The sequence below is a fragment of the Epinephelus fuscoguttatus genome, linkage group LG5 (genome assembly GCF_011397635.1).
Source record: "Epinephelus fuscoguttatus linkage group LG5, E.fuscoguttatus.final_Chr_v1".
Classification (NCBI taxonomy): Eukaryota; Metazoa; Chordata; class Actinopteri; order Perciformes; family Serranidae; genus Epinephelus; species Epinephelus fuscoguttatus.
Window position 1 is genome coordinate 3,926,729 of NC_064756.1, and position 14,704 is coordinate 3,941,432.

General features: G+C 41.3%; 1 protein-coding gene across 2 annotated transcripts; it reads right to left on the bottom strand.

The window, feature by feature from the left end:
• Nucleotides 1–3,038: 3,038 nt before the first annotated feature.
• On the bottom strand, nt 3,039–13,600 carry serpine2 (serpin peptidase inhibitor, clade E (nexin, plasminogen activator inhibitor type 1), member 2). Of its 2 annotated transcripts, none has more exons than XM_049576945.1 (9): nt 13,387–13,600; nt 11,292–11,570; nt 10,185–10,412; nt 9,402–9,599; nt 5,662–5,860; nt 5,473–5,570; nt 4,166–4,252; nt 3,941–4,024; nt 3,039–3,647 (listed from the first exon to the last, which is right to left on the bottom strand). In XM_049576945.1, exons 2-9 carry the CDS (start codon nt 11,551–11,553, stop codon nt 3,610–3,612), a joined length of 1,194 nt encoding a protein of 397 aa, XP_049432902.1. In that variant the 5' UTR covers nt 11,554–11,570; nt 13,387–13,600; the 3' UTR covers nt 3,039–3,609. The 2 variants fall into 2 exon arrangements, with proteins under 2 accessions (XP_049432902.1, XP_049432903.1); XM_049576946.1 differs by having other exon boundaries at nt 13,437–13,599.
• Between the last annotated feature and the right edge of the window lie 1,104 nt (nt 13,601–14,704).

Consider the following 14,704-nt stretch of genomic DNA (forward strand, 5'->3'; position numbering starts at 1 on the left):
ATAAGGCTGTTCTGTAATTTACCTTTACTCACTTAAGTCATATTCACGTCACTGATGGTTATTTATCAAAAATCTCATTGTGTAAATAGTTTGTGAAAGCACTAAGAGTCAACCCTACAATATTGTCACAATATTCATATTAAGGTATTTGGTCAAAAATATTGCGATTCCTCCCTATCACCTTATTTTCTGTGCTTGTTACATTTTGGGCATATGCCCCCACAGCGCTCAGGTGAGGTCAGGGCTTTGTAAAAATATAGCAACCAGGTGCCAGACCATAAGCAGCAGACATCCAAGAGCCACAACACTGAAGAAAAAATGCAAATATAGTGATACTGCGGTGGCACAGCTTACAAGACAATCGCTCAGTTTGTGATAAAAGCACCAAATGTGGTAAATACATAGCTAAATACCATTTCTGCTTTAACCTTTGAACCAGATGAGCTACAAATGTTTGGTGTCTATTTTATGATTTTTGACCATAAGAAACACATTAAAATGTTTAATTTTATGATTGGAGGCATCTGTTCCTTTAATTCGCATATTTCCAAGATGGCGGCAAACCTGAAATAAGTTTTTTTAAAACTCTTTTGACAAACTCTGTGTCTATTTTATATTTTTAAACATTAGAACCAAATTGGAATACTCAGATTTATTTTAAATAATATTGTATTTCATTTATGATATTTATGATGATGATAATTTTGTATTATCGATCAATCAATCAATCAATTTTATTTATAAAGCCCAATATCACAAATCACAATTTGCCTCACAGGGCTTTACAGCATACAACATCCCTCTGTCCTTATGACCCTCACAGCGGATAAGGAAAAACTCCCCAAAAAAACCCCTTTAACGGGGAAAAAAAACGGTAGAAACCTCAGGAAGAGCAACTGAGGAGGGATCCCTCTTCCAGGACGGACAGACGTGCAATAGATGTCGTACAGAACAGATCAACATGATAAATTAACAGTAATCCATATGACACAATGACACACAGAGAGAGAGAGAGAGAGAGAGAGAGAGAGAGAGAGAGAGAGAGAGAGAGAGAGAGAGATGCAGGTAATGACAGTAGCTTACAACAACATTGTTGAAAGTAATAATATTATAGTTATAGTTCTGGTTACTGCGGTACAATATGTTGAAAGTATGTATTAATATCTGGCAGTATACATGTGTGACAATAGTCATATGTGTATAATAACAGTAGAAGTATGACTAATGACTAATGATGGCAGCAGCAGCAGGAGGCATCTGGCAGGACCACGGCAGCAGCACAACCACACACGTCACGCTGTCCAGGCACCGCTGTGATATGAGTTAATCTGAGAGACAGTGGAGCACAAAGGCTCCGGAGAAGAAGCCGAGTTAGTGACATCCAGAATGGCCGGGTTAGCTAGATGCAGCAATAGGATACGAGAGAGAGAGAGAAGGAGAGAAGGTGCCCGGTGTATTATAGGGGGGTCCTCCGGCAGACTAGGCCTAAGTCAGCCTAACTAGGGGCTGGTACAGGACAAGCCTGAGCCAGCCCTAACTATAAGCTTTATCAAAGAGGAAAGTCTTAAGTCTAGTCTTAAATGTGGAGACGGTGTCTGCCTCCCGGACCGTAACAGGAAGATGATTCCACAGGAGAGGAGCCTGATAGCTAAAGGCTCTGGCTCCTGATCTACTTTTGGAGACTTTAGGGACCACGAGTAACCCTGCGTTCTCAGAGCGCAGTGTTCTGGTGGGATAATATGGTACTATGAGCTCTCTAAGATATGACGGAGCTTGACCATTTAGAGCTTTATAAGTTAACAGTAGGATTTTAAATTCAATTCTGGATTTTACAGGGAGCCAGTGCAGAGAAGCTAAAACAGGAGAGATATGATCGCGTTTCTTAGTTCCTGTTAGTACACGTGCTGCTGCATTCTGAATTAGCTGGAGAGTTTTTAAGGACTTACTAGAGCTACCTGATAATAGAGAATTACAGTAATCCAGCCTTGAGGTAACAAAAGCGTGGACCAATTTTTCTGCATCTTTTCGGGCCAGGATAGGCCTAATTTTCGCAATATTACGCAGATGAAAAAATGCAGTCCGTGAGGTTTGTTTTAAATGAGAATTAAAAGACAAATCTTGATCAAATGTTACTCCGAGGTTTCTTACGGTAGTGGCAGGGGCCAGAGCAATGCCATCTAGAGAAACTATGTCATCAGACAAAGAGTCTCTGAGTTGTTTGGGGCCAAGAACAATAACTTCAGTTTTGTCTGAATTTAACATCAGGAAATTGGTGCTCATCCAAGTTTTTATGTCTTTAAGGCAATTATGGAGTTTAGTTAATTGATTGCTTTCTTCTGGCTTCATTGATAAATACAACTGAGTATCATCCGCATAACAATGGAAATTTATGGAGTGATTTCTAATGATGTTACCTAAAGGAAGCATATATAGAGTAAACAGGATTGGTCCGAGCACAGAACCTTGCGGAACTCCAAAACAAACTTTAGTACTTAAGGATGGTTCATTGCGAACGTCAACAAATTGAAAACGATCAGATAAGTAAGATTTAAACCAGCTCAGTGCTGAACCTTTTAAGCCAATTAAGTGATCCAGTCTCTGCAGCAGAATTTGATGGTCAATTGTGTCAAACGCCGCACTAAGATCTAATAAAACAAGTACAGAGACGAGTCCTTTGTCTGAAGCAATCAGAAGGTCATTTGTAATTTTAACTAGAGCTGTCTCAGTGCTATGATGCACTCTAAATCCTGACTGAAATTCCTCAAATAAATTATTATCATGGAGAAAATCACACAGCTGGTCTGCGATATGGCCACTATCCCAAAAATTTAATTTACTCACATTTTCACTCAGATTGAGTCGTAGAATGAGCTTTTTCCATGCTGCGATTCCGGCTCCTGCTTAATAGTTCCCAAATAAAGTTGAATTAATTGTTCTGAAGCACGTTAATTAATTTCTGTAGCTGAACAGGTAATAATTAAAAATGCAAACAACAGACAAACACTCCCTTGTAAGAAATACAATCACCACAAACTCAATGATGTTATAAATATGTGTATTTATTTGATCAAGTATGAAGCAAGTATGATAACAGAAGACTTCCTCAGTGAGGGAAACAATCATTATAAAGTAGCTGAACACAAGATGTTCAAGATGCTCATACTGAACATTGCCATAACTTAGGAGTGAAACTTAGAACCGACTGGAGTGACAGGACTTGAGGCGGAGAACTTTAAATTGAAACAGTAATGTGATAAATAAACTGATTATCCTACTCCAGAGCTGAGAAAATACACAAATGACATTCAAAGTCTTTTTTAAAAACGTAATAAATTCAAAAAAGTATACAAAAAATTAAAACAGCTGGAAATTTAGTCTGCAAAACATTTTATAAAGCATGTTATGCGTTACAGAAAATGGGTAACATAAAAAGCAATATTTAAAACAAATAACATCACATGTCCACACTGTACATAAGTCTACAGCAAAGTCTGTGTGTGTGTGTGTGTGTGTGTGTGTGTGTGTGTGTGTGTGTGTTCATGCGTGGCAGTGTAGAAGAATTTCGTGCTGGCCTTGATGCTACCAAGGGCTGGCCAGTGATGGCTGGGCTCAAGGCTGGTTCATCTGTCCCATAAAGAGAATGGTACCTGGAGCAGAGACAGGAAGAACTCATCAGAGTCGAACACTCATGTCTTCAGGCACTACTGTCTTTGGGTCACCTGAGGTCTGTGCTACGAAGCCAGTTCAACTGGCCCAGGATATCTTTTCATGAACTGGCTCGACTGACCCTAAAGCCTCCAACAGACTGTGAGATTTTAGTAATCTTATAAGCTTTGTGCAAGTTACATTTCTCAAGTAGTTGCACAAATGTTAGATCTTTGATATAAATATATTATATACACCTTTAAAGGTAACATCAGGCAGAAACAGTCGACTGTACCTGTTGGGTTATGTCTGATGATGAAGAGGAAAGGTCTGTCCACTGTAACCCACGGTGGAGAAGACCGAGCCAGCAGAATGGCAGCTAAACACAAACACATTGTAAAAACATGTCAGAAACCATGACAGCATAGGTTAATGTACAATACTGAAAACAATCTCATCAACAGTTTTGTATTGTGATCAACATATCCAAGTCCAGGACGAGGCTTCACAGAACACTTACTGGTGGCAGCTGCTGCTTTTGTTCCATCTTCATTCACCACAATTTTGGCTTTCTGGAGCGCCCTGGATACGTGCAAAGGCTCAGCACCTGAGGAAACAACAGCTGTAAACTCTACCTTTGGACACACACACACAACAGGTTATTTTATAGGCATGCCATCATTGCCTTTTATTACCAGTCTAATATTGATTAGCCAGTGTTCTCCACATCAACATGGTGGGTATAATAGACTCATTTGTGATAACATTTAGTAAGTACTAACATTGGTATACAAGATAAAACCACACCCTGCATGCTCATGGTTTACCCACATGGGTGTTGAGTTTTTTTAGCCTGGTTAGAGCTCCTCTAGCGGCAGGGACTTGACTCAGCTGGGAACCGGAGGGTCGCATGTTAATGTCCCTGTAAAGACCTTGTACGGAGCGTGGACTGGCAGCTGGAGAGGTGCCAGTTCGCCTCCTATGCAAAGCTGAGGTAACCATGAGCAAGGACCTGCATCTCCAGCTGCTCAGGGCACCTGTTCAAGGCAGCCCCCTCGCTCTGACACCTCTTCATGTAATGCATGTAAAGATCCTGTTTGTGCATGTGCGTGTGGAAAAAGTTGTTCTTCCTCTATTTCCCTCATGGCGCAGTTAGACCAGAATTCGCTTCCCATCCATTTCGATGTGGAACTGGTTCTGGTTTTAAATTGACCCGCCTCCTTCACTTCACGTAGAGTCTCTCTGATTGAATTTGGACACACACAAACACGAGGCTTTCCAGTGTCCGACTGGTTTGAGAGAGGGGATGGGATCGACGTAACATACAGGGAATACGAGTAATACAACCATTACTAGTCGAGCATGCAGGTGGACCTCATATCCTAAATAATGACAGCACAAGGAAAATGTTGTGTAGTCATAACAGCCTTAATTAATTATTAAGTTAAGGTATTAACAGATTGATATTACACCACATGATGGCACTTGAGTAACACTCAAAATCTGTCAGACAGACCCTAGCTGATTTTTTTTCCTGGAGTAGTCCTATAGACCCCTTTTTAGACTACACCACATGGTGGCACTGCAGTGTTACATTTAGAGCTCCTCTCAGTCCATCACTCAGGGAAAGTTGTGGGAAACAAAGAGAACACAAGTGATTCAGTTTCTCACACTAGACAGCGAGACGTACCTCTCACTGACTCTTGCAGTAAACAGCCAACAATGCTCTCATATTTTCAAGCCTTGCTCATATCCAAATAAACCTGTTGTAAATACTCTGAGGCAGTGCGCCACTTCTGGTTTTGGTTTACTTGTGCTTTCACTCACTGATGTGTCTGAAGTCAGCTTTATCCTGGATGAACATGTCTGTTATTCCCAGTGCTGACAGGGGGGCTTCCAAATCTACTTCGGCATCAGCAGTAAACCTACAGACATAAACACAAACAAGCACACAGTGTTATTTTTGCATTCGGTCAAAGATGTTTGAACAGTTACTGTTGTGTGTTTGTGTCTTACTTGGGGATGAGCAGGCGGACTTTTCTCATGTGCATCAGTTTGGTCCAACTCTGCACTGTGGCTGTGCTGATGTGTGGGATGACACGGGACAGAGGCGTGTCCTCTTCGGAGGGCAGGACTATCATCATGCTGATGGTGTTGCCGTGATAGGGCAGCTCAATCACCTTATATTTCAGTCCCTGAGGTGTGGTGGCCAGGCCTGGTGGAGGAGGAGACGTTAAAGGTTAGTAGTTTCAAAGGTCAGGGTAATAATGGCAGGGACGACTGAATCCAAATGTCCACCCTCTGGATGTGTAGACCGAGCCCTCTTAGACTTCAGTCATACATACTGTGACGTGTTTGCTGTTATCACATTAAGTGATAACAGCAAACAGTAGAGACTGTAGGCGACTGATAGACAGGCCTCCAGTCTGTTTCATTCATTGCAGTGCATCCCGTCAAAATAAATCAATATGACTGGACCATGTGTGACTTTAATGTGGAAGGACAGACACAGGAAGTGTCCACGCTCAGCAGTCAGACAGGAGTCAGGTTAATTTCCAGGGCTGGTACCTGCGGTTATTCCACAGGCTAGTTAATAACATGTCGGGCAGGAAATCCAAAGTGTGGGATCATTTTGAGAAGGTGAAGGACGAACCCAAGGTGATATGTAAACTCATCTTCATTGGTCGACTACAAACATGACGTATCATGTGAAACATGGAAGTAGCTACATGGCCATTACCCCACAGCGTCATTAACAGGCAGCTCGCTCAGTGTGTGACGTGCACTTGGAGATAAAATATAGGCCTATATTAATGAAGGTTCATTAGTACGGTTTGTATTTCTCTGTAATGTAGCACAGTGTTGACAATGTTACTGATACTTTTCTTTCTCACACTTTGTGTGTCTGTGGGTGACACTATTTTCTTTGTCTCTCTGACCACGACAGCTACCGCTGCTCTGTATTCTTATTTGATATAAACAAATTAGGAACGGAAAATGATTGAATGATCATTTCCTGGTGACAAACAGGTTCCTCAGAAAAGACCTGCCAGACAGCAGATGTTTATCATAGCAAAATGTTCTCTTCATTCTGTCATTCTCTTGTTAGTTTAAGGAAGAGGAGATAGCAAAATGGTGAAATTAAAGTCACACAGATTATGACTTTTACACAGGAATATAGTTTTAGACCTCTGCTGAGCCCTCCAAGATGCATTTTAGAGAGCTTTTCTCTCCATTCAAATGTGAATGTTGTGAATATAGCTTAAAGCTTGAGATGGCATTTAGTGCGCTGGACTGTATAGGTCCTTTAACTTTTTAAATAACACCACATTTCCATCACGTACGGCAGTTAGCTGCAAATAAGTATGACAAATGAACAGTTTAACTTAGACGTGAAATTTACGTTTGGCCAAACAAAGCACATAATGTCACAGCAAACATCCATTCAACTGTGTCTACACAGTTTGTCATGCTTCATATGACCATTAAACTAAATCACGGCACATTATGTTCTAAAGTAATAAAGCCAAGTATGTGTAAATCCCATTATACTCACAGAGCATAACTGTGTTGAGCCATAGCTAAATGATTTAGGGCTTTTATAAACTCTTTATGACCTAAGTGCCGTAATTTGGGGACAATAATCCAAACAAGTCACAGACTATGTACACTGAAGCCAGCACACAGCAGGATGCTAAGAGAGAAGCACATGTCTGTGCCTCACAGCTGCACATGGCCTTAGTTTAACTCCAGCACTGCAGGAGGATCTACCCACAGCACTCGAACACAACTCTGACAACTCATCTAAATATAGACGACTGACTAGTATATCATTTCATTTCACACAGGACTAAATAATATCCTACAGTTGAGGCATGTCTCAGCCTGCTTTCTCTTACAACGCAACACAAGCTATACTATGAGTCATAAAATGGTGATTGACGCGATTGAATTATAAAAACTAAAAACAATTTAATCATTAAATCATCAAGTTGGCAGATCTGACAGTAGCAACAGCTTCTAATAGGCATGCTTGATGCAATGTGTTTAAACCAGGTGGCAAATTGAGGCTAAAAAAATGAAGCCAGTGTGGGAGTGCCAAAAACTGCAACTCATCAAATGGCCACATGAGGCTGGCTCCAAAACAGGCCCAATAACCAGCCCAACTTTACAGCAGAAATAAACATGTTTACAGCCTGGTACAAGAAACGGTTTTCATGACATTTATTAAGTTAATTTTTTCATAACTCGCCCATTTACATTTTATCGAGGTCTTAAGTTACGCATTTTTAAGGACAGGGTGACAGGCTGACTTGCTCCTCCACACCTCCACCCTCTCGTCCAAATACGGTCACCTCTTGCTCCAAAAAACCCCAACATAGCAATGGCAAAAATGACGAACTCAAGGCTTCAAAACGGCAGTTGGCAAACCAATGGGTGACATCATGGTAACTACATCCACTATTTATACAGTCTGTGGTTCAAGCTTGATTGAGCGAAGATTAAACCAAGACATCTCAAACATGCAGTGGTTACTCAAAGATACATATGCCAACTTAATAATGAGTTACAGGGACCCTGTGGTGTTTTTGACCGACTGCAGGCTAGCAAACACGGAGGTAAGTATAAGATAAGATGTACTTAAAGAATTGACTTCGTAAATGTATTTTAGGGAAGGAAACACAAACATGTAAACACAACCTCTATTTGTCCAACGATCCATTTTCACCATTTTCAAAGCACCCCAGACGTCCCTCTCCCCAGTGACGCCACCTCCTGGCGGGCCCCGAGGTGTTCCCAGGCCAGATGAGATATATAATCCCTCCGGTGTGTTCTGGGTCTGCCTCGGGGCCTCCTACCAGTGGGACGTGCAGGAGGCGCCCAGAAGGATTCTGATCAGATGCTCGAACCATCTCAACTGACCCCTTTCGACGTGAAGGAGCAGCGGCTCTACTCCGAGCTCCTCCAGATGCTCCTCACCCTATCTCTAAGGCAGAGCCCAGACACCCCACGGAGGAAACTCATTTCGGCCGCTTGCATCCGAGATCTCATTCTTTCGGTTACTACCCTGAGCTCCTGACCATAGGTGAGGATTGGGACGTAGATGGACCGGAATATCGAAAGCGTCACCCTCCGACTCAGCTCCCTCTTCACCACGACAGTCCTGCCCAGCGCCCGCATCACTGCAGACCGCTTTATTTGTTCACAAGAAAATTTTAACTTTAAATTACTGGCTAGCACTCCTTCTGTACTACTACATGAAAACCCCAAGTAGCTGTTATCTTACTAAATATACTGTATGACTAAACATACCTTAATAATCTAACCACAAATACAGCATGCCTAAAAATAGGAATGAATCCTCATAATTTGTGGTGAAAGCATCTGAAGGCCTCTATGAATCAAATCCCTCTGGATTAACATGCACAGAAAATCAATTATTTTAGTGTAATTTTATTTGACTTGCCTCAGCTGGCTCTTTCCTTTCTTATCTGGCCAATTAATTTCAACCAGTCTGAATCCAATTCTGCTACAATCTACAACAAAACCTTACTTTCTACTTAAGGCACAAAATATCTTCCATCACTTGGTGGTGAAATGTAATGAAGTACATCTCTGACTCAGGATTATGACGTATCTAAATTATTGGTTGTAAAGTCAATGCTATGAACGCAAAATCCTTCATCGTGAATATTTTCTCAAATAGTCTGACGCAGGAGGCTCTCAGTGGAAACCTCTCACACATCACTGCTCACCGATGCTGAAGACAGATAGCTGGGACATCATTGGAACTTTATATACATTTCCGTCGCCCCCGTTGAAGGGCCTCATCTTGGTGTTCTCGGGCTGGAAGCGAGACTTCCATAAGCCTTTGAAGTAGATTGAGTTGACAGCGACCAGACGGGTCAGAGCGGAGTCCAGCATGTCTGCTTTGATCAGGCTGGGGATGTGACCTGGATAAATATGCAACATGGGAACATTATTCAATCAGAAATGTTTGATAAAAAAACCAACCATCACTTTCATATTCACTGGAGCACAGACAAGGAAGTATCATAGCAGCATCATATCAGGACACGTCGATATACGCAGTAGGAAACTGATCACATTACAGAGTCGAGGCTTTCTACTGTGGTCTGTTCAGTGGTGGGTTGAATATGTGTTTGCCTCTGATGTATGATATATAAATAGACTTGCAGGTAAGTATACAGCAGCCCACACACCCCTCGAAACTCTGAACACTCCACCCTAGGGGGATCGGAAAGCTGAATGAGGCTTCAACAGGCCGACCACAAAAACAGTCACATCTGTTTCCATATCAACCATTCTCAATAAATTTGGCTGTGAGGAATTTACTCTTAGTTTGAGTTCTCTCAACAATGTAAAAAGGTACATTCTTTAAAATGTAACTGCCTGCAACTATAAACTTTGATCATCATAACTGTGTCAAATACATCCTCACACCTGCCTTTATAAGGACTCTTACAGAATGTTCCATCTTGTGTGTGCAGCTGTTTACGTTCGTCCATGACTCCTACCTTTGGTCTTATTGTTGACCCATTCATTGATTTCATCTGCTGCCACCTGGGGGTTGCTGAAGTCCAGGCTCCTGCTCTCACATTGGAAGTTGGCTTTGTTGGTGGATACAAAGGCCTCCTCCATGGGGAAGCCCTCCTGGCTGAACATGGCGTTGGCGATAAGCACAACGTCCTGGTTGGACTTAGCTGTCAAGTTCTTGTGCAGCTTCTTCAGCATCTTGTAGGGGCCTGGGAGGATCAAATAAACTTTGAATTATTTTTTAGTTTACTGCTTAGGATTTAAATGTCCAAATATGTGGAGGATTTTCTGACTTCAGCTCCTAAGGAGAGACAATTTACTGTAAAACTTTAATTGAAAGTTCATATTAAATGCCCAGTCTCTTTTACTAGCCTGGTGTAGCTACACAAATCAATGTCTGTCTCAAATAGAGGCCTAGTCTGGTTGCCAAGAAGTTTATTTTTATAGAAGTTCTTTGGATGTATAAAACCAGATTTCTGACTACCCACTTGACCTTAGGTTAGTTAGCTGTTTAAGATGCACATACACATATGTCAATATGGACATGTTACACATCGTTAGCATGGTTCATTTCATTTTACTGAAACCATGAGCACCAGAGAAGATCGTAAGTCTTTCAGATTTCAAAGCATGACGAAAAAACAAGTGGTGACTCCCTTCCTCTATAGCTGTCATTAAGTCAGCATACATGTCCTTTACTCAGTTACCTGGTAAGTTATTAATATTTCTTTAGTCCGTAAGGGTCCACTGATCAAAAGACTCAAAACTGTTTTTCACAACAAGATATAGTAGTGTGGTGTGGGTATACCAAGTGCTGTAAAACAAGTGTCATAACGTAACAACTAATATGTTATTTGAAGCTTAAGTAATATCCATACTGATTCAAACAAACAATTTGATCATAGCTTGTGTAAAGGGAATTAAAGGCCTGTCCCAAATATAGGCCTGTTGATCTCAGTGATTTAAGCAAATAGTAGCCCGGGCTAGTAATTGAAGTTTTACAGTATGAATTTGTAATTCTATACACAACTGGCATCTAATTTTCATCAGTGCAACTCTCGCTAGTACCTGAACTTCTCTTGCCTTACCGTTTTTCTTGTAACGGAGAGCACTGAGGATCTGCTTCCGAGTATCGCCATGAGCTCCTGGTAGCAACATGCCCAGGATGGAAGCGACCCCATGGGGCGAAAGCACCACATTTTCCAGGGGCTTGGATTGGACTACTTGCTGAAACACCTGTATGCCAAGATCAGAGCCCCGTTCACCGTAGGTGGGAGCCTGGGACTGCACGACCTCATGGCCATACAAGGCCACCAGTGCGTACAGGCAGAGTAACGAGAGGTGCTTCATCTTCAACACCACAGCACCTGGTAAGAAACAAAGAACAGATTGGATGCATTGTGTAGCAAAAACCATGCCAGTCTCATCCGTTGATTTCATACAGTAGACACACGGATTACTGGTGGCATGTATTATTTATCTCTGAGCATTATCAATATTTCATCATGAGACCTGAACAACCACAGACATCAATCTATAACAACAGACATTCCTTAAAATCATCTCCATGACAGTTTGATATTCCTTTCTCATGACTCATCGAGGGTAACTACAATTATCACATCCACCGTCACTTGCTGTTAAGCAATAAATCAGTTCATCCAGAGCTGCAGGATCTGACTAACTCTTACTCACAATGTCTAAATATTAGTCTAACCATAACCACCTCACTGAAACTGGGCTCTTCTTTCATTTTAATTTTAGACTGAATTAAATCTTTTGGGCCATTTTAGGAAGATGATTCAGCCTGCACCCCACTCACATAAGCAGAATGAATGCAGCCACAGGAGCCAGCCAGAATGCCCGCTGGCTTGCATGCTTAGAGAGACGTAATACATCTATGTGAGTAACTGGAGGCCTACATATCCTTGCTGGTGACCATGCTTTATTGTTCCAGAGTTGCAAAGTGAGCTGTGCAAAAGTTTAGGTTAGTGTGTAGCCGTGTTGTGGTTTAGTTGCTGATTAGATTTGCAGCTGAATCTGAGATCGTTCTCACAAGCTTTGGAAAAGGCAGTGACACAGCCTCGACATGCAGTTTGTTCTAAGGTGAACCAAGATCTTTTTACAAAAATCTAACAAGTTGATGGTCTTTTGACACAAAGACTTGAGATCCCTGGCTTGATACATTGCAAGATTTTTGTATGCAATGATCTATATGCCATTGTCAGGGTGTATTTTAGCTGTAATCATGTGAAGCTGCCCCTTTTGTGCTTTTATGGTTCACATACAGTATATGATAACATGCTTTTTGGCTTGTCTTTGTAGCAATCTCATTTGGCGTTTTGTATAGCTTGTTTTAGAGCTGTAAATGTTTTATTTTTGTTCTATGTTGCAGCCTGTCTTGGCCACGACACTGGTGAAAATGAGATTTTTAATCTCAAGAGGACTTTCTGATCTATATATATATATATGTATGTGTGTGTGTGTGTGTGTGTGTGTGTGTGTGTGTGTGTGTGTATGACCAGCCACTGAGCATTACTTAATTAAAACTGCTATGCTGGACTACAATGACGCACAGTGTAGCCCTCATTTGGTGGCAAAGTGACAAATTGCAACTGTGTTAAATATACATGAGCAAAGAGGGAGTGCTATATGCCCAGAATTTGGGACTCCTATGTAACGTTAGGTCGTGTTTGCCAAAAATGCTGCAATAAAACAGGAAGATAATTTTCAGAGTTTGTCGTGTGTCTGTCAAATGTCCAGGAAATGCAGCACTGGCACAAATGACACAAAGCCACCATGCTTCATGCATTAAACCTGCACCTCGTCCTGCTGCAGGGACTCCAAGGAAGCAGCAACACTGGATGTGAAGCGCACTTGTGGCTCAACTATTCCTGTGACTCACTTTAACATAACTTAAACCTACTCAGACGTGTTTCTATGCTTACTGTAATTATTTACATCTAATTTAAGGTGTCAAACAAACCCCACCTGACAGACATGCTATACATTATTTAATGTTCGCCATATGACGTTACACGTTTTATTTAAATGGCCAGGGGAAACTTCTTGCGCTGTAATGATGGCGACAAGCTGGCGCTAACCCTCGTTAAGGTAACGCTTGTTTTAATAGCTGTACTTGTTGAGTTTACTGTTAAAGTAAGTTAAAAACACAGTCCTTACCTATCACGAGGTGACGTTACTTCGACTTATCCCGCAGGTGAAACTATTACCTTTATTAGTCCGCTTTCCGCCGCCGTCCAAACGAGAAACAAATGTTCGTCCGCGATGTGAATGACAAAACTCCTTAATCCAGTGAAAGTGAGAAGTAGTACTGACTCCACCGCTGATTCAGAGGCGACTTTATTGGACTGAACTCCGCCTTCAAGCCAAACAACTGGGCATGAAGCGGATCTCTGCGTTGCTTTGAAACTCACAGTAACACAGCATCAGCTTCCGGTACACTTTCAAAATAAAACCAAACGACTTACCGCCGAAATGCAGTTTCACTCACTTTATAATATAACACAATCATTTCAAATGCTGATATAATTTTTTCGCTGTACTTTGTCGATTTATCGTTTGTATTTTGTGAGAGGTAAAAAAAAATAATAATAATAATATTTAAGTCTGTGTATCTACTTCCGGTGAGTTTTGGCTAGCTCTGGCTAACTTGACGCTGCTAACAACTTGTAAATTGTTTACAACAGGAAGTGACAGTAATGAAGGAATGTACCTTAAAACTTCAATTAAAACCCAAGTCCCTTTGTTTTCTTTTCTTTCATTTTATAAGGTGTGGCTACACATTTAGACAAATAATCTCAATGAGATGCCTGAGGTCTCATTTATAAAGCAATGCACAGGATCTGTATTAACAATGTGTGTATGGACAAAAGCCAAAAAAGGTGTGCACCAAAGAATATTAATAATACATCACTGTTTTTATACATCACAGCTTTTGTGTGGGAAGTGGCGTACCCCTTTCTCAGGCCTTGTTTTGGGCGTAACGGATGTCCATAAATGAGACCTTTGGTCCTGTTGCCAATGTTAAAACCAAGTTGTTGACTACCTCAAACCACGATTACCCTGTAAGTTCATATTCCTTTAGTCCAGGGGTCGACAACCTTTGCTATCAAAAGAGCCATTTTTGGCCAAAAAGAAAAGAAACTGACTGCAGCCTCAAAACATGATATAACCAGTGATTGTTCTAATCCTTGCTCTGCCTGTACTGGTTATCTCAGGCCGATCAAAATGATTGTTTCATGTAAAAGACACTTGTAAAAACAATTCAGCAACATGTTTGGTGGTTGGCTGCTGATATTTAAAGAGCCCAAGATGCAAAACCAGGTGTGTTCCATTTTACCTCATGTCCCAAATTACTTGACCTCACTTTGGGCGAGTTTCATCATGGAGTGATTTTGTATTTGCATATCCTCCTCAGGATAAACACTGCATGGCTAAATTCTGGCAAACCCTCCCACATCTGAGGTCCATTCACAAA